Genomic DNA, 24230 nt, shown 5'->3' with positions numbered 1-24230 from the left:
ACAAACCCAGGTCATGGCAATAAATCCTGCAGTTAAATAATCAGCTTAGCGATCTTTCGTTTTTCAGGACCATTGCCGACTATTCTTACATAGCACAACCGCCTTTGTCCATATTTCACATACGTAGAATATGTGTATATGTGGGTGTGTTTGTTACCTTGTGGTGTGCGCGTCTGCGTGTTGTAGGTTTCGTTTTTGGGAGGCTGCGTTTTCGGTACGTGGCATTCCCTGTTTGATATTTGTCTTTGTTTTGTACATATACGACTGACCTTTATTTCAGTATAATTAAATCTTTAAAGAATTGTTTACACTTCCCATCAGAACAAAAACGCACTGAACATAAAAACGCCGCTGTATGCCATCTCGCAATGAAATCCTTACACTGTCTTCATAGAAAGTTCAGTAACACTTAAGCAAAATCTTTTTACAGTATGTTTTGTAACGTTTTTTTCGTTTCAAATTTGCAATGCTGTAGAAGACGACTGAGCCTGTGATTTGCAATGCCAATGTGAATGATATTTACATTAACCTAGAAGATTTGTAGCTGACAAAGAAACCTTTAATAATTAGGTAACGAATATTTAGTTCTTTAATAACCTCATGTCTGCTTTGTTGCTGAAAGTCGAAAATATACATGCATTGCATGTGCTGTACCATAGATACAAATAACTAAATATAAATCAATATGCAAACTTTTGTTTAGAGCAGAACTCGGGAACAAACAATAATCTGTCTTACATATATCACATCTTCACGGCAATGGTTTTCAGGAAAGCATCATGATTAAGTCCAGCAAAAGTATAATGTTCATGGTGCATGTTCAGTAATTATGGTTTATTCAAATTAAAAGCATACAAATACCATAGCAGATGTGTTGTCAACGTTGTTATGTCCTTACGTTTGAAAGTTTTAGTGGCGATAGTAACATTTTAGATTATAAAGAACCACTGTGCATTTTATGTGTTACATTTGTCTGCACTTTGCCGTTGATCTGAATTGATTGCACAATCCTTCATTAACACATATAAGGTTATGAATTTTAATAACATTGTGTGTAGGTATCTGATTAAAAACTCTTAAAAAAATTATGATACTTTCTTCACTTATTAGAATTGTCGACAAAATTAATTGAAGTGGGTGGGGTATTTTAATCTCCAAAAGTAGGTAGAAAAACGTCTTAATTTTGTATAAACTGTATGTTTATTAATAAAAAGATATATATTCAAAACGGTAATTTTTGAAAGTCAGTATTGAAAGGTTTCGTTTGTAATCGAACTGTGTTTCAGAGAAAGACAAAGAAGTCTACATATTTCATGTACTGAGTTCTTTTAATTGTGTATAATTTTAGTTTGAAATACAGTAGAAAGCGATATCCAGCATTAAACTATAAGAAGAAATGTATATATGGCTGAAGTAAATGAACTTTAGCCCAGTTTCTGTTTAGAATTCGAAATAAGACTTCAGAGGCCGGCTGGCAGACCAAGTGTTTAAAAGTAATCCAAAGCTTAGACCCATAAATTTTCAGTATGTCAAAGGACAATATCTAAAACAACACATTAATAAAATATGGCTAATTATCGCTGTTGAACATTTCTTTTGTGTGTGAAATCTTGTGAGTGAGGAGTTGAATAAATTAAGTTGATTCAAAATACTACAACATATATTCAATGACATATATTTTGTGAAAAAATAGAGTTAGTATAATCATATCATTAGTATTATATCTAATCTCAGAAAAATACACTAAAATAATTTACATGAGCACAATATATTTGATCACTCTTTTTCAACAAGAAAATCGTCTTTATTGTTCATTTCTATACACTCGTCAGATTGGCATCTGTCGTCAAAAGCACTTTCATCGTCATTATCTCTTTCTAAATAATCTTTCGTCGATATATGAAGAAAGAGAATTAAAAATGACATAACTGTATATAAGCCCGATGCTATCAAAAACGACATTCCAGGAAACACGTCAAGCGTCGTTCCATACAACGCTGTAAATATAAGCGCAAAAAACTTTGCTATAGTCTCCCCACTGCCTAAGACCGAAAATATTTTTCCTACTTCGTCTTCATGGACAAGTTTACTAAGCAATGATCTTGCAGGCGAATTTATTAGTCCTCCAAAACTTCCTATTCCTATTGCAACCCACACCATCCATGTATGTTTACTCCATGTAAGAATAATAAAGCGAATACTAGCACATCCTAATCCGATCATGCTTATAACCGAGTCTGACAGTTTGATAATGTTCGACAAAATTGGTAAAATTATGAGCAAAACTACTCCCATTGTTGCATTGTCGGCTGCTGAAAGATATCCAAACCAAGAGGTCGGCCAGGACAAGGGAGGTAATTCTGTATAGAGAAGGGTTACATCTGTCAAACCTGTTCGACACGTCTGATGCAAAAGAAGAACAAATAGAAGAGTACATATACTTCTACGTAAGTTAAAATCTCTTTTCTTTATCAGAACCATTAAAGAATCTTTGAAGTTTTCTGGGCGAAATATTGTCTTGCACGGGAAGACCTCTGTTCCTTCATTGGCGGCAACTGTTTCTCTAACTATGCACAACGCAACAATAACAACAAGTGCATTGAGAAATGAAGCTGTGCAGTATGTCGTGAGAACATCAGCATTATCTAAAAGAAGTCCAGCAACTAATGAACCGATAAACATACCGATAAATTGCATTGCAGCAAGGAGACCTAATTTGTTCGTCCGTCCACTCGAGGTTGTTATGTCAACTGTGTAACTGTAAACAGCCATTGAGATCATTGAGGTTTTCCCGAAACAACCGTGTATGAATGAACCACTTAGAAAAAAGGCAACAGAGGATTCTGGAGAAATGTTTGCAGACATGTACAATAGAATGGCAAATGTAGTTCCTATAGATGGCAGAACCATTGGCAGCTTTCGGCCATATTTGTCGCTCCAAGCACCACAAAATAGCCCTAATATGAGTGCGGGAAAATTTGAAAGACATTTATGATATATGATATAATTTGTCGCCTGTTTTTGTACATCATCTTCTAAATCCGGGGTCGTCTCAAGATTACGGCACATATCAATCCTGTCTGGAAACATGTTGAAGCACACAATTTGCGGTATGTTTGGTCGCAAGACTGCATCCAACATGGAGTCGCCTATATTATACAGTAGGAAAATCAGATCGATAGGGCATCCATATAAACAATTCCAGCATTTAATAGAATATCGCGCCGGAATATTTTCCCTCACTTTTCTGATATGTGAGAATATTTGGTCCATAGTTTATGTTGCACGCAATATACCAGCCGGTTATCAAAAACTTTTCCAGTCCCAGTTTTGAGATGTTTTTTCTTCCTTGTGTAAAGTTTGTGAAACCGTGGCGTGGTGATGGAAACAAATGCAGTGGCACTCACTGAAAGAAAAATAAAATGCATGTATTACAAAAGCTTAGGTTTACACCATGCCTTTCCTGGAGAAAACCATCTACCTTAAAACGTCATTTTTGCAAAATATATTTAGGTAAAAATGGCAAAATCACATCTCACGTCTAGTATTTACGTAACATTTGACGTATTACAATACTTCAATATCAAAGTATATGTATAATTATATAAAGGGAGACTCAGTATGACTCTGGAAACGTTGGTGTATAGCATTATTAGCCGTGTTAAATATTGTACAAGTCTATGGCACAGGAACAATTTTAGAAAATAAAACTTTGAAGTATTTTTTTTGTTTGCACAGTTATTGTCTGCGCGAGTTGAAATCGTATAAAATGTAGATAATTGTAATAAAAGAAAGACGTGCACGTGTAAAGTAATAACATTAATATTAGTATAAAGCAAAGATGAACACAGTTGAACATATTTACACAAAATGTAATGCATTTGCTTGATTTTTTTCCAGGTTTTATAGAACACATATTTCTTATGTCACAGAAACTTTTTTAAAGCAGTTTTAGTTGATGAGTTTATTCTAAAAATTATTCGCTCCAAAATAAATGAAAAACAAATTCGTAGCAAGTACTATTCATAAGATAATAAACATTATGTAGTACCAAAATATTTTGCGTAATGGTACACTGAAAACTTAACAATGAAGTTAAACTACAGTTCGCAAAATATCTTCTTGTGCGATCTTGCATATATTACTGAATGCTGGAAAGTTCAACTAATGTTATGATTCGATGTTTTGGAATATTATTTTATGCATACATTTAGTACATTTAGTATTCACTTTCTGTTAAATTAGTAAGAATATATTTAAAGTTTTATATATATTACTTTAAGAAGATAATTAACAGCATTGATGGTTCTATTTCGCAGACGTTTTCGTATTTATCTAAAGTCCCTCGTTACATGTAACCTGTCAGACAAAGTAAATAGTTTCTCTCTTCAAGCAGAGGAATAATTGAAATTACCAATCATCTTCATAGTCTTAACACCTTCTGGGACATACCGATCACTTATTCGTAAATTTGATGTCGTATCACGTCCGGTAAATTGAAAATAGTTCGTGTGCAACTGGAAAATAATTTCGCGGAACTCGTTTAGCTTTTATACCTGACTATTGTCTTTACAAACAAAAATTTTAACCAAACAGTAATTTAATGAGCAGCTACACAGAAATAGTGCAATTTTTGTTTTGTTATAAATATGCTATTTCGACATTTGTGCAATTTTATAAATGCTTCTGACCTTATATAACCTTAGGACGGCCGGCACATGTTTATGCACTCTTGCCAGGCATACATGTACGTATGTTTCTGACAACACAGAAAATGACGTCAGACGACATTCAGCTTTTTTCCGGAAGTAAGGAAATGAAAGTGAACAGGCTAAACTTGAAAACGGAAGTCGCATTTTCATAGGTCTATAGTCAAGGGTCACACGCAGGGGTCACCTCATCTAAATGTATGCGCGTGGACATCTTTTTTTTTTTGTGAATGGGGATTAATTTTCAACACTATTTAACGATTTAACCAGGGGTCCATTATGGAGCAAAGGTTATATGGAGATGTTTGGAACTTCGTCAAATCGTTCAAAAGGTCCATTTTGATGTTGTCTGTAAGTGTCAGTATATGCCTCGGATGCAAGATAGTTCCGTATTTGAGAGCTGCAGACCTAGACATTTCAGAAATATTTTCAAATGAATTTCGTGTGACAGATCTAGACGCTAAAACGTTACGGCCGCGGAAGGATAAAGGCTGCCTTATACATGTTGCACATGCATTAAATCAGTGTTTCTATATTTATTGGGAGTCTATACGAATTGATATAACAAATGACAGACCAAAATACATATTTTCGTTGAAACGAATTTCGCAATGGGTTTGTTGCCACCATCATTGGTATAGATAAAGATACAGATAGATAAATGTAAATCCGGTATTATTCGCGGTGTTTTAATTTTCTCTATTTTTCGCGAATCGGGTGCATCGCGAAATCATGAATCCGCGTAAATATCCTTCTATAACATACAGACATATCCGAACAAGAAATATCTTTAAAAATGATGGTCGGCGAATTGTAATAAGGAAAGAAGTTTATGAAATTTTCATCTAACATTCATCTTTCATCTAACATTTTTCAAATTGCAAAACTAAACACCGCACTGTAACAATTTAAATGGTTATCTTTTAATTTTTCGCAAAGGTTTCGTAGGGTTGCAATTTTGTTTCGTTTATCCTTAGACGAATAATAAAGCAGTAGTTTGATGAAGATTCATGAAGCGGTTCATGAGAAGAGGTCATTAAACGTGTTTATATTTTTAACTACATTGGTCCCTATCCCTATTTGTAACAAAATAGCAGGAGACCTTACGATATTGTTACACATCGAGTTTGATAAAAATCCATTACATTTTAGTGGTTAATGCGAAGAAAGGCATATCTACTTTTACCTATAGTGGTCCATAAATAAATTTGGAAGAGGACCTTATAATGATGCTCCAGACCAAGTATGACAAAGATCCACTAAGCTGTTCATGAGACGCTGTATAAAGGCATTTCTAGTTTTAGCTCTAGCAGACCCTAAAAGGGGTTAAATGTCCCAGCTGAACAAAATTGGCTGCGGGCCTAATAAAGATGCTACAAATCAAGTTTGTTTAGAATACATGAGAAAAAATCAATTAAAGGATTTTTTATTTATTATTTTTATTTATTTCTAAAATAGGCCAACTGATCCCGTTTTAACAATGCATATTCGGTATTCATGAATCTTTGGACAATGACGTCACACCTATAAAACAGTGAAGGTCAAGCAAAACATACAATTGTAATTATTTCAATATTTCTGTTTCATAAGCAAAGTTTGACCGTAGTCATATCACATAGATACACTGTTTACAGCGTACCTTCATTTCAGTGTAATGAGATTCAGTCATTATATAGCATATATATAATAAAACATATTTCAACTGAGTTCAGTATTTGCATACCATACTAAAGAAAAATATTCATATATAATAAATCAGTTAAATAATTTATAACAAATATATCAAAGCAAACAAGTACTCATTTTAATATGCAATCTGAATAAGTCACAAAAGCAAGAAACCTTTTCATATACAGACGACAATTGTAACAAGGAAAATCGTTTAAAAAGCACTTCTCTACATAAAAGACTCTTATCACACCCTTATTCATGTGATACGCAGACCGTATTCAGCTCTTTCTTTAATTTGATATATGTTGGTATTTGAACAGGTTTTTATCATATTTATTGAACTTACTTATCATTTTGAGATATATCAATATTCTTGCTAAATATACTGAGCCAAAGTTAGCTTAAAAACTGTGAACAGCGTCGTTTAGGATAAACGCTTTGTCTACATTTAACTCAGCGTAGCACAATCAACAGAGTGAAAGAAATTGACACTCTCGTCCAATCAGGCAGAGTGTTGCATAAATCTTCCATTTTGATAAATTATCTATAATGCGTTATCAAGTAGTTTGACTTGCAAACTGAAGTCACGTGGCATAGGTAACGAAAACGAATTTAGACGGCGTCGCCGAAAAAATGTCCAAAATACGGTCAAGTGCAGCAATCAATACTAGCCGCCTATACACCGATGTTTATTGAATGAATTTCAATTCATTTCACATTTCAATATATTATGAATAATTCATGTAGAATATACTGCTTAAGGTTAGATTTACATGCAGCTGGCAGTTTTTAGCGGAGAGCATCTCCTTGATGCACTTCGTATGTGTCAAACAAGCAGAGCGCGTGTTGCCCCAGGGGAAGATCCATATCATCCCTTATCTTCTCAACAAACCTGATTTTTTTACACATTTTGTTTAGACAACAATAGGGATTAGCGGACAATTTATCACACCATTGTATTATTATACTTGTACGTTAATAATTTATGAAATGGCTATAATAAACTTTGAACATTTTATCAGCTATGAAGTGTAATAAGAATAATCGCCAGTAAATTGAATAAAGGATTTAAACGCTCAATTATTTCAGTCTGTGTGAATAAAGTAACCGATTGCTAATACGAAATACAGACCATGTGTTTAACGAGTCTTTGGCATGCTAAATTTCGGCAAGGTACTGAAAAATAGGCATTAATATAATCATGACTTCCGGAATTGAAATTTCGCTAATATAAGTAAGAACCTTCGTGAATTTAAATTCCTGACCCTTCCGTCGCGAATTCATAAATCCGCGAAATAATTCAGGGTGCCGGAATTCGCGAAATAAAGATCACGCTAATATAAAGTGATTTACTGTACTCAAAAACTACAGGCAAATCTACTACGATTAGCAGCATAACTTTTTGATGGGTTTAAAAAGAAAATGAAACACCTAGCTTATTTTAGGTTTACATTAGAATGGTATGGAAACGGAAAGAAATGCGGCGACGTGTTTGGTACAAAGATATGAGTCGGTGTGGAAAATGTGAGTCGGTTGGGTAAAGAAAAGATTATATTTGATATATTTAAACTGAGAAAGACCTGAAGTAAAAAAGATCTGTCTTTTTGAAATACCATTTAGCTGGTCATCCAAAGAAATAATACGAGTATAAATTTTGACCTTTTTAAACAATTTGCCTTATATACAGTTGACTGAAAGAAAAAAAAATTGTAACTTGCTTCGATAAAATGGATATATCCCACTTTTATGACTCTAAGATGTGATGCACAATGAAGATGTGCGAGAGAAATTTATCTTGTCGTTATATACCAGGGTTCTCTTTTATTGAGCAGGCACTTTTATCGTATTGAATAAATGTAGTCAAACAATTAAAACAAACAGATGACTAAAATGTTATAAAGTTATCTGACCTAGCATGCATTTCATCAGTACATTAATTTCCAACATAGTACTCACTAACTCTGTATTTATTTTAATAAGATCAATCATACATTAAATTCAGGTATCAATAATGAATTGGCTGTAATTGATGGGTATCTATTAATGATCAGTATTCAATAAAGGGTCACTATTCCAAGGTTACTGCATTTTATAATCCATATCTCAAGGAATTTGTAAGTTCTCATTAATTTTTGACCAGGTTCACCTAAGTGAACAATGTCATTTTTTAATATTAAGATATACGTATTATGAATGCTATCTTTTCGTTCCGTTAAATTTCCCACATTTGTCTCATTTATCGCTAACCGTCCAAATGCCATCATCCGAATATTGTATAAATGAACTACACAAATTATGCTTCATCAGCCTGAGCGTAAATACAGTAACCGCCCATCCGTCAAAAAATGAAACAACACAAAAATACGTTTCAAACTGGAAGTCGAACCTATACATAGAAATTGTTCATTTATCCATTTTCTAATCCATGTAGAATACCTTTACTTACATAAAATGTTTGCTTGAAATGAAAATCTAATTGCCCCTTTGAACAGAAGCATCAGTATGACCGATGTCAAACTATTTCCGTTGCAAAATAGCTTCATTTATGTTCAAAATATCTTATCACTTTTGTGCTTTTTTCTGATTTTCAAATCTTTGGGAGGAATAATTACATGCATTGAATGCTGCACCGCCGGAGATTAACAACAAATACCGATGTTATTCATTTACTGTTTTACCAGTGTCAATGGTTACAAACCTGTGATTGTGCAAATATGTCTGTTAGGAGGACTTCAATTCAAAGTGACAGGTAAGGTTGATATCAGAGGCAGTTGATTCTATGTTTACGTGAATTCTTAACTGCATACATCGGCTCCAAGTGAACAACGTGAGTTAGAATTTCTTACGCGATCTTAAAATTGAAGTAAACGACAAACTTGTGATTTCCCTAAGGTAAAGGAAATTTATTATTGATACATTTATATAATAGCTATAAGGCGCATATATACAGGAAGATATTTATCAGTTCCTTATCTGCATAAATGTTAACTGAGTGATATTATAAAATATGAACAAACGTGAGGAATTCAAGGAAAATAAAGGTATGCCAGCCTGTTTCCAAACACTCGTTTCTCATTTTTGTGCGTATATAGATTCCACGTCTTTTATTATTTAATGTATCGTGGAATATTCCAGCACCTTTATATATCACCAAGAATAAAAAGAAGATACTGGATAACCCAGAAAAAACATACTTTAAGTAATGTTAACTCTGTTTATGATGGAATCTTCTGCCGCCTGGAAAACAATAGAATCTAGATAGCTTGTTCCCATATATGATGTTTCAAAATTAGGTCAAGATGTCATTAATATCAAAAAAGATAAAATAAAGAATAATTGGGAATAAAATGTACATAACAATATAATGAGGATATATGGTATATATATCAATTTTGAAACTAATAAAATATAACAGAATATCCTTTAGCAGCATAAAACACAACCAAGGAACCAAGCAAAATAATAGTATTACTCTGTTTTGATCGAGTCTGTTTATGACAGGTTATGCAATTTGCATCACGCATCACTCCCTCTAGCCTCGCTGTAGCGTTATTCTAAGACATATATATCTTATTATATGAATCCTCATAACAGAATTCTAAACAAAAAGTAGAACCATCCTCTGAATAATGCTCGAATAGTCGGCTAACTTTTTTTTTATAGAAATAGTTTTTATCTTTTAAAATCAGTTTCCATGTTGTTTAATATGAATAACAACCTCTCAATTCTTTGTTGTTATTTGTTTGTATTAAAAGTTCAATTTAATTTAATTTTGTATAAACTACAAATAAGATTAACGGTATAGTTCTAATCATAGAGCTGTTAAGCGATCTATAATTGACCCTACTTCTTGACTACATGTAAGCAGTTGGAGATATCTCAAGAAAGTAATTTATTTAAATACGTGAATTAAGTCGTTCTTTCGTAGCAGAAATCGAAAATGGGTCTAAAATATGTTTCAAGGTTTCCCTGAAGTAGTAGTTGTGTTGGACCTTATTCTAACTGTATGTATTATGCAGATCCTAGGCACACTGTATATTTATACTCATATAATTAAGTGTCGGACACGTCAGGTATATCATGTACCTTAGCAAATACACTAAAAGGTAAATATCTGATGAATATTAGACATGAAAGATGAAAAATGTAATGTACGCACTTGGTAAGTATCAGTGTAATTATGACGAAAATATGAAATATGAACAGGTTATTGAATAGCTGGTAGTGCATCTTGGCCATAATGACGCACTGCACATCCGTTCCATCGAGGTCAGGTGGTACACATAAAAAAACTTCTAAAATCACATGCAAACACTTCTAAAATCACATGCTAACACTTCTAAAATCACATGCTATGTTAATATTTAGGTATCATTTTAATCATGAAATCATTAAAGTATAGAAGTCGTCACTCAAATTTATTTCTTAAACGAGCGGTATAATATGGGGTCTCACAATTGAGATGAATTCACATTGTGTCTTTTTCGCTGAGCATATTCTCGCATCAAACATAGCCTTTATTCAGCACTAATTTTCCTCAAAAGCTGTAAGTAACATAAATTTCTAGTCCTGTAAACCAACGGAAGTTCTTTAGTGTGTTAATGGCAGTAAGACGCTGTTTAGATAATAAAAACATGGCGGATGCTATTGATACAAAAGCTTGGGAGGGACATTTTTATTATATCTGAGTGGGTGAACTGTTGTTAAATGCAAACACCATAGAAAGAAGTTAGACGTAGGCAGTTAGAAAACAAACCCCTCTAGTTATGGTTTTTATTCAAATGGTTTCTGTAAAAATACACTTTTTCATAACAACTGGAATACTTGAATAATCAGTTATGTCTATGTTAAAATTGATTTAGACGGAAAAATAGCAACGTTTTTTTTTATAAGCTATATTATACCCTGGTTTATTCAGGAAACTATTACAACAAAGATAATAAATCTTCACATGTTGGAATTATGTCGACGATTGGTTTAAATACCAATACAATTCCTAAAATAGAAATTGAAATTACGGGCTAGCTCGCACCTTCTGTTTGGTAGTATGTCAGACGAAGTAAAGTACATTTTTCTGTTAAAGCAGGAATGAGATGGAAATGACTTATCCTCATTCTCTTTATATCCCATGGGACATGTAGAAAAGTTATTCGTAAATGTGGTGTTGTGACACGTTCGGTAAATTGAAAACGCTTGGCGTGCAAAAAGAATAAGATGTCAAGAAGCGTAACTATAGTTGTTCCATGATATCGGATTTTCTATTTAATCAATTGGTATTATTAAGATAAACCACGTGGGTTTTAGGATAAAGAAAAGAAGGAATTCAGAAGGACATGAACAGATGAATCACGCCAGACCGTGTATCCGTACTATAAAAAGTAATAAAGGCGAAAGCAAGATTAACCAGTGGTGGTCAGCACCCTTTCTAGAATCCACGCTCAATTACAAGGCGTTATTTGTTAGGGACAGCGTCGGTCTACGGATCGCGGGGTCGCGAGTTCGATCCTCGGGCGGGGCGTATGTTCTCCGTGACGATTTGATAAAAGACATTGTGTCTGAAATCATTCGTCCCCCACCTCTGATAATTCGTGTGGGGAAGTTGGGAGTTACTTGCGGAGAACAGGTTTGTACTGGTACAGAATCCAGGAATACTGGTTAGGTTAAAAGCCCGCCGTTACATGACTGAAATACTGTTGAAAAACGGCGTTAAACCCAAAACAAACAAACAAATAATTCTTTCTCATTCCTTTGAAAACCGGTTATTATAGTATTTTTTAGATTGTTTTGACTTTAAGCCTGGGATCATCAATATCAAGCTTTGTAAGTCTGAACTTGTTTTACAAAATACTTAATATGTACAAAGGTATTTTTTTATAAAACAAATCTTGTAAAATTTATTAAAACGTACAGCTTTGAATATACTTTAAACACATATAGCGTTGCAGGAATTGCTGAACGTATTCATCTGTTTGTTTGGAAGTGACATAATTACGATTTAACAGGAAACTGCCAAGTCGTATCGGATCATTTTAATAATACAGAGTAATCTGTACTTGCAAAACATTAATCAATTATTATATATATTAATAATGATAATATAATAAGACGTATTACTTAGTGGAAACTACACTGGTCGCTCAACAGGCTGGCAGGCTCGGTTTAATTGAGCATGTACATGGGTGGTAGTGGAAATGTAGCAAGTCCTTGTTAATTATTCAAAACAAGGTATTTAATATTTGGTTCACATATCAATAATTTATAGCTTTTCATTGATGAGTATCAGTTCAGAATCAATTTTCAGTGAAACTTGATGCTAGTATTTTTCCATGTCAACAGGTTTGTTACTTCTTTATTTGTACGTCGTTTGCTAGACGTGATCAATGTCGATTAACATATGTAAAATAATCAGTTAGGTTAGACAGTAAAATTAGTGACGTCAAATTGTCAGATAGTACATATATATGATGTTAGAGAAGGCTATATATTTGGCTGTTTTAGATATCTCGGGGAGAAGAAGTCAGAAGGGCTTAGGAGTCCGGAAGGACTTAGACCTAGGAATGGGTCTCGCGGATATTAAGTTAGGCTTTAGATATGACATTTGTTAAGGCTTAAGAAGTTACGAAATAAATTATGAAAGTATGTACGAAATATTCCATTGTGCAAATAAATATCAAAAACGTTCAGACTCGTTTCGTGTCGTGTTGTGTTACGCTACACATATATGTAAACGAGTTGAGACAAATATTTTGTTGGCTTTTTCACATATAAAAATTATTGGATTTTTTTTTACATACCAGTGGTGACAGAGTCGGTTGCTATTAGATATTACCAGAATGACATATTGTAGGCGTGAGGCCATCCATAAAACACAAACAACGAGAAGTATTTTATATACTTTAGCAAATTTCATATGTAACATGCGCATGTACTTTATAAAAATGAATGAAAAAATAAAACATTTATGCGAACTGTTTTCAAAATATTTCATGCTCTAAGTTCCGTATTCATAGTAGACTATGAAAGTGCAACTACATTACAAATCTACTGCTATAGGTACACTGTATTTAATATTTAAGTTTAAATAACTAATTGATAAAGTACTTTAACACAGATTTGTTCTTGATAGAAAATGTTTTCATTTTTATAAGATATTTTTGTTGAGCAATAACTGTAAGTTCAAATTTTGTCTGACTTATAGAGGAAATGCACTATTTTAATGTGTCAGTAATTATGCAAAACATTACTTGTTTCCAATCTATTAATTGATTTTCTACTTAATATTTCAAGAAAACTGTAATGTTAGATAACAAGAGTCTAGTTTTACGGACATTTTTATAATTTTTCAGAAGAGGTGACGATTTGAAGTAAAATGATCTTGGCCTGCAAAACAGTTTTGCAGTCTCCATAAAAAATATATACAAAAACTGATGATATAATTATACATAACAATTATGCATCCTCTGATTCATTTATTATTTCAATAACACAAGTATTATGTATTAGATTTCGCAGTTTTCTACAGTGTGGTCTGATACGTTATTTAATATTAAAATAAAATAAAATAAAAATTCACAACTGGTAAATCATTAAAATTGTCAGCCCTTTCACTAGACATTGTGCTCGAGAACATGCTGTTTTTTCTCTTCTAAATAAAATATGAATGACATACAGATAACAAATCTACACAAGACCAAAGTGTCTCGTTTACCGTAACAGTACGGCCGTATGTAATTTTTCAAAACTTCAAGAGCAAATGTAATTCAGTTTATCACTTTTTTTGATCATACCGACCAAATTAAATTGTAATATCTAAATCTTATAGCTCTTACCGCAGAAGTATTTCCTATTGGGTGTTTAACAAGCGACCTTCCATTCTCGCACTACGGTTATATATTATTAGTAGAATACCGCAAATTTCAGAAATAGTTAATTTGGTCAAACTTGAGTCTTATTTCTACTTACAAATGTTGATTCCGTATGAATACAGAAATATGTGAGTAAATACAGATTTATTGAAAAATAAATATATTTATGCAAGTACGGGACGGTACGGGTTTTAATATTATTCAATTGCAGAGCACGAAAAGCTTACGCGCAAATTATCAAGAACTTCAAAATTGTCAATAGAAGAGGTTCTAGCACGTACAGTTCTGATGTTTTACTACAATTTGATGTCCAACACAATGTAATGTTATGCTGCAAACATCGCCGTAGTGTACAACACTGGATAATCGTATTTGTATGGTTTTAATTTTCTTTATTCGTACTCGGTCATTTTCGACCCAGTAATATAGTTTACTTGGTGCTAGAGATGTCTTTGCTGTTCATGGGAGATTCTCGTAGAGCTCAATTTGTGGCGTATATTTATAAACTGCAAAGATATGATTTACTTAATGTTGATTCAGCAATTGACGTGAAGCTCTGTGGAATTAGTGGCGGTTGTTTAACAAACTCGAACCATGTCCTGTTCTTTCGAGATTGATTAGTGAAGCATCATCCTGACTTTGGTGTTATGTTCATTGGTGGTAACGATATTGATTAACCAGGCTCTACTGCATTAAATGCAGAGACCATAGCATTACGAAATGTTTCAATTGCTAAACTTTTGTTATGTTGCTACAATCCGAAACATGTCTTTATTTGCCAATTTATTCTAAGGCAACACACACGCCACATCCCAGCGTACATATACAATGATTTTATTATTACTGAGAAAAGCAAACATGGTGTTTAAAGAAGAACTTGGAATACTTAACGTACTGGAATTTGAAAGGAATGAAGCATTCTAATGCTAACATTTTACAGATAGATGGTGTTCATTTCAACAACCTGGGATTTGAAATTTTTCCACAATGTGTGAGAAATGATTTTGAAGTGCATTGCAGATATGTAATTCACACATGTACTGGAAGATACTGTATTCTAATTGGTTGCACATTTGTATCTATATTATCATATAACAGTAAGTATAGACATAGTAAGTATATTAGCCGTCATATATGATAGAACCAAACCCATATGGGATCCATTTCATTTAGATAAACAAGACTTCCTGCAGGCTTATGAACATGGCAGATCTTGTATATCACAAATTTTCTGTCCGTTTGTGGTAAAAAGACTAAATGTAGTTAAATGGACTAAACAGAATTATAAAGTTTAAACACATTGTATATGTTTATATACTCGTAGTTTAAATGTAGTTAAATGGTCTACTAGAATTATAAAATCTAGACACATTGTCTGTATTTGTTTATATTCTGTTCCACTATATAAATAATGGTTACAGACAAGTAATCTGCAGTCAAATACACTGCAAGTTGTCAAATGGGCAACAAAATATGATCGTTTTTGACAGCTGTCAACATTTATGTAATCAAATGGGCTGCATGGAGTCAAATGGGTTACTAAGTCTATGTTACTCAGATATTTTGTCCGTATTGATGTAGTCAAATGGACTACAGTGTAGTCAGATGGACTACTTTGTATAGTCAAATGGACTTCTTTGTGTAGTCATATGGACTACTTTATTTAGTCGATGGATTATTTTTACTGTATGGCTAAACACAGGATGACTGCCATACACTTGTAAAATGTTACAAGAAGAGATTGTTGTAAATACAGTATTATCTCGTAGAAGTTGATCTTTACATGCTCTTTTAGTTAGTATAGATATAGTAAGTATATTAGCCTGTCATTTATGATAGAACTATTTCAGTTAGATAAACAAGACTTTCTGCAGGCTTATGAACATGGCAGATCTGATATATCACAAATTTTTGCCCGTTTGTAGTAAAAGACTAAATGTAAGTAACTGGACTAATAAAATTATAAAGTCTAAACAGATTGTCTGTATTTGTTTATACGTTTGTGGCCGATTACTTTAAATGTAGTTAGATGGTCTACTAGAATTATAAAAGCTAGACACATTGTCTTTATTTTCTGATATTCTGTTCCACTATATAAATAATGGTTACAGACAAATAATCTGTAGTAAAATACACCGCAAGATGTCAAATGGACAACAAAAATGATTGTACTTGACAGCTGTCTACATTTATGTAGTCAAATGGGCTACTAAGTCTATGTTTCTCAGATATTATGTCCGTATTGATGTAGTCAAATGGACTACAGTGTAGTCGGATGGACTACTTTGTATAGTCAAATGGACTTCTTTGTATAGTCAAATGGACTATATGTAGTCATATGGACTACTTTATTTAGTCGATGGATTATTTTTACTGTATGGTTAAACACAGGATGACTGCCATACACTTGTAAAATGTTACAAAGAAGAGATTGTTGTAAATACAGTATTTCTTGTGGAAGTTGATCTTTACATGCTCTCGTATATGGTTTTCTATTTCATATGCCACCAAGACAGTGAAGGCTGCTGCAGCTGGGAAAGCTGCTAAAACCGAACGAAGAACAAACCAAATTGAGCAGGTTTCAGAAGCTAAAACATCCAATGTATCAGAAAAAGACTTGACCACAATTATATCCTGCTGTCACACAAGGTATGTTGTAGGTTTTAAAAGACTTGAAGGTACTACCGCCTGGCTATTCAGAACCAAAACTTCGGAAAAGAACAGATACCTTTGGAATCCACACAAAGCACTTCAACATCTGCTCCAACACCAACTTTGCCAGCTTCAGTTATGAATCAAAGTTCTGCCACAATTTTGCATCTACTTTTTCTTGGTATTGATGAAAAAATCAAAGCTAAGATTGTATCAGATCAGTTTGTGGAGTTTGATTCCATATAAAATAAAGGTGATTATCAATATCATTTAGTCGAAAATGGCAGTGGGGAACTCTCGTTCAAAAAGGTTTTAAATCGTCGACCAGTATAAAAACGCTGGATCAAAGGTTTAATACATTTTATATTTTTACAAGTGTTTACACAGACACCCAATCGGGGGATTCCGCTGCCATTTTTACGATAGACAATTTAGTCTCTTAAAAGAAACAAGATTGACCTCGATTTCATATGGGGATATCGATAGCCAGTTATACGCGCAGACACTGGTCATGGGGTTAATTAAACCAAAACAAAAACAGTCCTTTTTGGCGCAAGATCCCACCAAAACAAACCGTGCTTTGATTTTAACAACGGGTCTAGTGCCAGAAGATCGTGCATCTTTCAGCACAGATGTCAAAAGTGCCCCGGTCTTCATGGACGAATTGTGTATTTTTAAAAAGGTGCAATCAAATTTCAAGTCATAGAACTGATAACGAAACCCTATGCATGGTGCCTGCAGTCTTAAATAAGGCTACTTTTCATATTGTTACACCAGTTAATTCTGATAACCTACGATACTGGCTCCAAGGTACAACTTGAAATTAACTGAATATTTGATGAATGGCTTCACAAAGGGCTTTAAAATACCTTTTACAGGTACTCATTCTAATAAATTTCCTGGGAATTTCAAATCTGCGACTGAAAATTTAGAGGGCATAAAATCACTGTTAAAATTGATGCGGGTCGTGTTCCAGATCCTTTGAATGAACCACCTTTTAGCATCTTTATGACCTCAACTCTGGGTTTAGTACCAAATCAGGAACCCAGTGAATTTCGTGGAATACATTATTTATCATTTTCAGAATGTCAATCTTTTAAGGCTGGAATCCCATCAGAATTGTGTTTTGTTCAATATCAAAATATTGATGGTGCGCTTCTGTCAAAATTTATGTCCAAAATGCATTTAAAATCATTCCAATTCAGTTGTAGGCTTGGTAAATAAACAAACATCTCAGGACCTAAGTATTATATGCCTGGTCAAAGGATTAGTTCTACAATGTTTGAAATATAACGTTTTGTTTTAAGACACGCATTTTAAAAGCATTGCAAGGTTATCATAATTTAGTTCCTAAAACAGACACACGTTTGCCAGTTGCATAACTTAATACGGTCAATGGACGTAGTTTGCAATTCGCAATTTCTACGTATACTGCTAACAGCCATTTATTTATTGACCTTCCATGTTTTCCTTCGAGTTGGAGAATTTACTTCTTCCTCTCCTGACTCGTATATTATAGTAGTAGAACATGTATATATAACATTCAATCGAACTAAATAGCTTTGACTTGGTTCTGAAAAGCTATAGATATAGTCGAGGCAAGACTAATAAACTGCATATATCATGTTGTCACTATGAATTAGGTATGTGCCCATTGCATGCATTGTACTGGTATTATACATTAAGTAACGCTCCACCTGGCCCACTATTTTCGTTTTTGATAATCATCCAGTGACAAGATATTTCTTTTGTACCAAGCTTCAAATGTCACTCACTCGGTTAGGTTATAGTAATAACTTTTACAAAGGTCAAAGTTTCCGCATTGGTGCGGCATTGCAGAGAGGTTTATGGGGAGTTTCAGAAGAAAAAATCAACCTTTTGGCAGGTGGTTTTCAAACCCTTATAAAAAGTATATTCGCATTCCTATGGGAGAGAAATTAGATGGGGTCAAAGCTCCAATAATATAGGTACATCATGGTCACAAATGTGATGGGGTCAAGGGTCTCTCACCATGTGATTATCATGTTAACAAGTATTCTTCAGTTATCCTCTTAAGACAAATATCAGTATTGAATTTTAGAAGTCATACACCTTTGTTTGGGGTGGATTATTTTTATCAAGTTAATATCTAGTTTTCTTATGTTTGTAATTCTTATTGCAAATGGTGCGATGGGGTCATGGGTCTCTCGCACATATGTTATCATGTTACATGTACACAAAGTTTATTAGTAGGCAATTTTGCATGTTATCATGAGTTACTGATATTTTGCTTGTGTGATGGTGCCAAGGGATGCTCACCTCTATTTTGTCATGTTAAATATACTTGTACCATTTTCTACAATTTCTGCATGTTAGAGGATGTAACACTTCAACAAGTATTCTTCAGTTATCCCCTTAATACAAATATCAGTATTGGATTTTAGAAATCATACACCTTTGTTTGGGGTGGATTATTTATATCAAGTTAATATCTAGTTTTCTTATATTGTAATTCTTATTGCTAATGGTGCGATGGGGTCATGTGTCTCTCGCACTTAAGTTATCATTTTACATGTACATAAAGTTGATTAGTAGGCAGTTTTGCATGTTTTTATGAGTTTCTAATGTTTTGCCTGTGTGATGGTGCCAAGGGATGCTTACCTCTATTTTGTCATGTCAAATATACATGTACCATTTTCTACATTTTCTGCATGTTAGAGAGTGTAACACTTTAATAAGTATTCTTCTGTTATCCTCTTAAGACAAATATCAGTATTGGATTTTAGAAATCATACACCTTTGTTTTGGGTGGATGATGTTTTTCGAGTAAATATTTAGTTTTCTTATGTTTATAATTCTTATTGCTAATGGTGCGATGGGGTCATGGGTCTCTCGCACTTATTTTATCATGTTACATAAAGTTTAATAGAAGGCAATTTTGCATGTTTTTATGAGTTACTGATTCTTTGCTTGAGTGATGGTGCCAAGGGTTTCTCACCTCTATTTTGTCATGTTAAATATACCATTTTCTACAATTTCTGCATGTTAGAGGGTGTAACACAACCCATGAGTAAGCTGTTGATAAATAAATGATACACTCACTTTCTTCGGATGGGGTTATTGCTAATAACTTAATAAATGAAATCCATTTATTATGTTTTTGCAATATGTGGCATAAAGTTAGATCCCCACCTTTGATGATGCATATCAACTGTTAATATTTGTCTTTTCTTGATAAAATTAGTCACCTATCACATATTATGTATGATGCTGTAACAGAACCATTTATTGTTAATTGTGTTTTCAAATTCGTCATTTAGATATTAAATGACAGATTTCAATCAAAGATACGTGTTGGGTTTTGATTTGATTTACTACATCATCAGACAGAGCTCATAAAGTGAGTGTAAGATATATACCTTGGTTATATGGAGCTAAGGCTACGGAGCTTGCATAAATACAGATTTATTGAAAAATAAATATATTTATGCAAGTAAGGGACGGTACGGGTTTTAATATTATTCAATTGCGGAGCACGAAAAGCTTACGCGTAAATTATCAAGAACTTCAAACCCTCCCTCCCATCCATGGTATGCTCAGTATACCTATACTTGTAAATAGTTCAACATGTGCCAGTCATTTTTGTTGTCTTGATAGATATGTCATTACAGTTTCATTGTAAAAAGGATGTTCAACATATGGTAGTCATTGTTATAATAGATATTTCTCATACTTCTTAATTGTTAGCATGACATTCAACATACATTGATAAATGCTGTATTGATACTTCACATGTAAATATAAATATATTGATATCATTACTTTTAACTATAACGCTGACATTCAGCGTGCTATTATTATTATGCTAGTTATTGTGCCATTACTTTTTGACTATAAGACTGACATTCAACATAATATTATACTGATCATTGTTAATTAATGGATATGTATTTCAGTATTTTCCTAGATGTAAGACTATCATTCATTGCTTATTGGCATAAAGGTTAGATCCCCACCTTTGATGATGCATATCAACTGTTAATATTTGTCTTTTCTTGATAAAATTAGTCACCTATCACATATTATGTATGATGCTGTAACAGAACCATTTATTGTTAATTGTGTTTTCAAATTCGTCATTTAGATATTAAATGACAGATTTCAATCAAAGATACGTGTTGGGTTTTGATTTGATTAACTACATCATCAAACAGAGCTCATAAAGTGAGTGTAAGATATATACCTTGGTTATATGGAGCTAAAGCTACGGAGCTTGCATAAAAATATATAACAAGGCGATCAATAACATCGATGGATGCTGCTGAAATTACTCTAGCATAAGGGGCGGTTGAGTTAATGAGAAATGTGGTCAGCAGGAGCTGTTGTTCTTTAACACTGCACTCCCTCGCACTGATCTATATGAACAAGGTTTTAAAAAAGGGATATAATTATAAATTGTGACCACCTAAAGTTATGGTTCCTTGTCACTGTACTTTCTTTCAAAAAGGTATATCATTGTATAGATTTATAACTTTGTACCTTTAACACTTACTGAGTTATTCTCCGGACAAGAAGTGTCAAAAAGCGAAATAATTAAGAAATGTGACCACCTAGAGTTATGGCTCACTGTCACTCCACTCATTGACCTCTATAAAAAGAATGAAGTCATAGCATTCAAGTTATGCCCTGAACAAGGTTTTCAAAAAGGAGATAATTCAAGAAGGGAGATAATTCAAAAAAGGGATTACCTAGAGTTATGGCTCATTGTCACTGCACTCTCTGTCAATATGTAGAGTATCAAGTCAATACCTTACATAGTATTCAAGTTATGTAATGGACAAGGTTTTCGAAAAGGAAGATAATTCAAAACTGGGACCACTTAAGAGTTATGGTTCCTTATCACTGCACTCCCTCTCACTGACTTCTATCAATATGTAAAGTATGAAGTAAATACCTTACATAGTATGTCCCATACAATATTTTAAAAAAGGGAGATAATTCAAACATGGGGCCACCTAGAGTTATGCCCCATTGTCATTGCTCTCCCTTTTGCATACCTCTATCAATTTTTGAGTATGAAGGCAATACCTAACATAGTATTTGAGTTATGCCCAGGACAAGGTTTTCAAAAAAGGGAGATAATTCAAAAAATTGAACACCTGGAATTATGGCTCCTTGTCATTGCACTTCCTCGCACTGAGCTCTCTTATTATTTAAAGTTACAACTTCAAGACGTCTTGAATTATCTTCCGGACAAAAACTGTGATGGACGGAAGGACGGACAAGGTTACGTTTATATGCCCCGCCCCCGCCCCACCCCCCCCTTTTAGGGAGCATTAGAACAAAATATTTCTTTTCTCTAGGGTTGTTCGAAATACGGATACCTAGTGCTCTGCAATCACAATGTGTCTGTACCATATGTAATATTATCAAATGCGTTTTTTTACTTCTCAACTTGATTTAACATCGATTAGTTTCTTTAAGTGTGTAATTGTATGAAGATTGTTATGAAGATTGTTAAAACATGATACATTCCGTATGCCATGTAAATAAGTTCGTGTATGATTTTCAGTAGGTTTTGTATTCATTGTTTTTAAGTGTTCAGGATAATTCCTGATTTATTCATATGCAAATCTATAGGTACTCAAGGAGAAAATACATTACTGAACGGCAATAAGACAGTTTGGCACATTAAGTAATGGTTTTTATTTTCTGGTCTTTTGGTATAATGGAGTCCATTCAATACATTTGTAATAGAGTTCCGCTTTAGCCGGTGCTAGGGGGCGTGAGGGGTGTTGCACTTTCCATTACCTCTCATGAACAGACTCAGTCAAACCGAGTCTGCTATTATTTTGCTTGGTTGCATTCTATGTTTCCAGAGGATCTTCTTACAGATTTTATGAAATGTTTATTAGTGGTTTAATTTCAATCGTAACCTGAAATTTATTGCACGCTGTTAGCTTTAAAAACCACAGACGGAAACCGATGGAAAAATTGAAAGCATTCGTATTTCGTCAGAAGTTGTCTAGACATTTTACATTGTTATTCAGAAATCATTAATAACACGCAAGCAATACTTTAATTACGGACTTCTGTGCAGGCAAATTCTGCAGTTAGAAACCCGATTTGTTTGAAAATCTCATTTGCAAATATAAATAATTTACACGTTGTGCTGACAGTAATTAAACCTGTTAGTTCGGTAAGCTTATGCTAAGTGTTACAATAATGTGATTCATTTCTATTAAGACAACACAATTACGGTAACAAAGATTTAATAAGGTTTTCACTAACGTTAATCTTCTTAGTCAAGTTAACTGACAGTAAAGCTTGACATTCATTTATTTTCATTAGGGCTGTTGTCAGCTAGTGTGTCAGAAGCAAACGTTAATTCTAACAAAATTTCTGCTTTTTGTCGTTTTCAGGGGCCGTTATAACAGGAGAGTAAAAATGTTTTAACATAGAAATTCTCGCGTTCGGGCGCTGTTAATACACCTTTTAACATATACGCGTTCCGTAGCAAAGCGTAAAGGTATTATGGAACGAAAGCAGAATGATTAGAAAGGAAGTGACGCCAACCTAATCAAACAACGCTGATAGTCTCTTGCATTCCATGGACGTTAATGACGCTGACTGACAATAAATTCAGTTTTAGCTGTAGGAGAACATAAGCGTGTTCTCATTTCGTATTGCAGCATCTTCAGAACCACTCGGGATACGTTGGTATCTTTGCCCTACCTGGCTCGATTACCAGTCTATCTCCCGGGATTTTGCAGATGATATAACACGAAAATACATGCATTATCCATACATAATTACCTACATAATTACCATACAGTTACCCCAAAACAATTTTAAACAAGAGCACCGCCTTGCGGGTACTGACGCTCATCTGTTTTTTTTGTATAATAGAATAATTGTCCTATCCATGATTTTCTAAGTCCAAAAAGGGCCATATTTCTTGCAAAAAGCAGGATGGAGTTATGTTTCTTGACAAACAGTGTCGGCTTATGATGGTGAACAACACTAGCAAGTTTCAAAGCAAAAGCTTTGATTGTTTAGGAGAAAAGTTTACCTAAACATAAAACTTACCCAATAAATCTGATATATGACAGAGTTATGTTTCTTGCCTTACAGGATTAGCTTATGATGGTGAACAAGTGTTGCAAGTTTCAAAGCAATACCTTTGATAGTTTAGGACAAAAGCTGACATAAAAAAAGAAAAAAAAGCTGACATAAAAAAAAAAAAAAACACCAAGAAATCTGATTTTCTAGGTTCAAAAGGGGCAATAATTCTTGCGAAAAGCGGGACAAAGTTATGTTTCTTAATGTACAGGGTCAACTATTGATGGTGAAC

At 33.6% G+C, this 24230-nt stretch overlaps 1 protein-coding gene across 1 annotated transcript; it reads right to left on the bottom strand.

Moving 5' to 3' along the window:
* Nucleotides 1-1477: 1477 nt before the first annotated feature.
* On the bottom strand, nt 1478-3400 carry LOC123534964 (proton-coupled folate transporter-like). Its single transcript, XM_053518875.1, has one exon. The coding sequence runs from the start codon at nt 3271-3273 to the stop codon at nt 1777-1779; it is 1497 nt and encodes a 498-aa protein (XP_053374850.1). The 5' UTR covers nt 3274-3400; the 3' UTR covers nt 1478-1776.
* Between the last annotated feature and the right edge of the window lie 20830 nt (nt 3401-24230).

This window comes from Mercenaria mercenaria, chromosome 12 (assembly GCF_021730395.1).
Source record: "Mercenaria mercenaria strain notata chromosome 12, MADL_Memer_1, whole genome shotgun sequence".
Taxonomy (NCBI): Eukaryota; Metazoa; Mollusca; class Bivalvia; order Venerida; family Veneridae; genus Mercenaria; species Mercenaria mercenaria.
The sequence above is the reverse complement of the archived record's forward strand: the minus strand, read 5'-3'. Positions and strand labels throughout refer to the sequence as shown.

Coding starts and splice junctions, on each gene's coding strand:
- LOC123534964 (XM_053518875.1), bottom strand. CDS start 3,273: ATGGACCAAATATTCTCACATATCAGAAAAGTGAGGGAAAATATTCCG.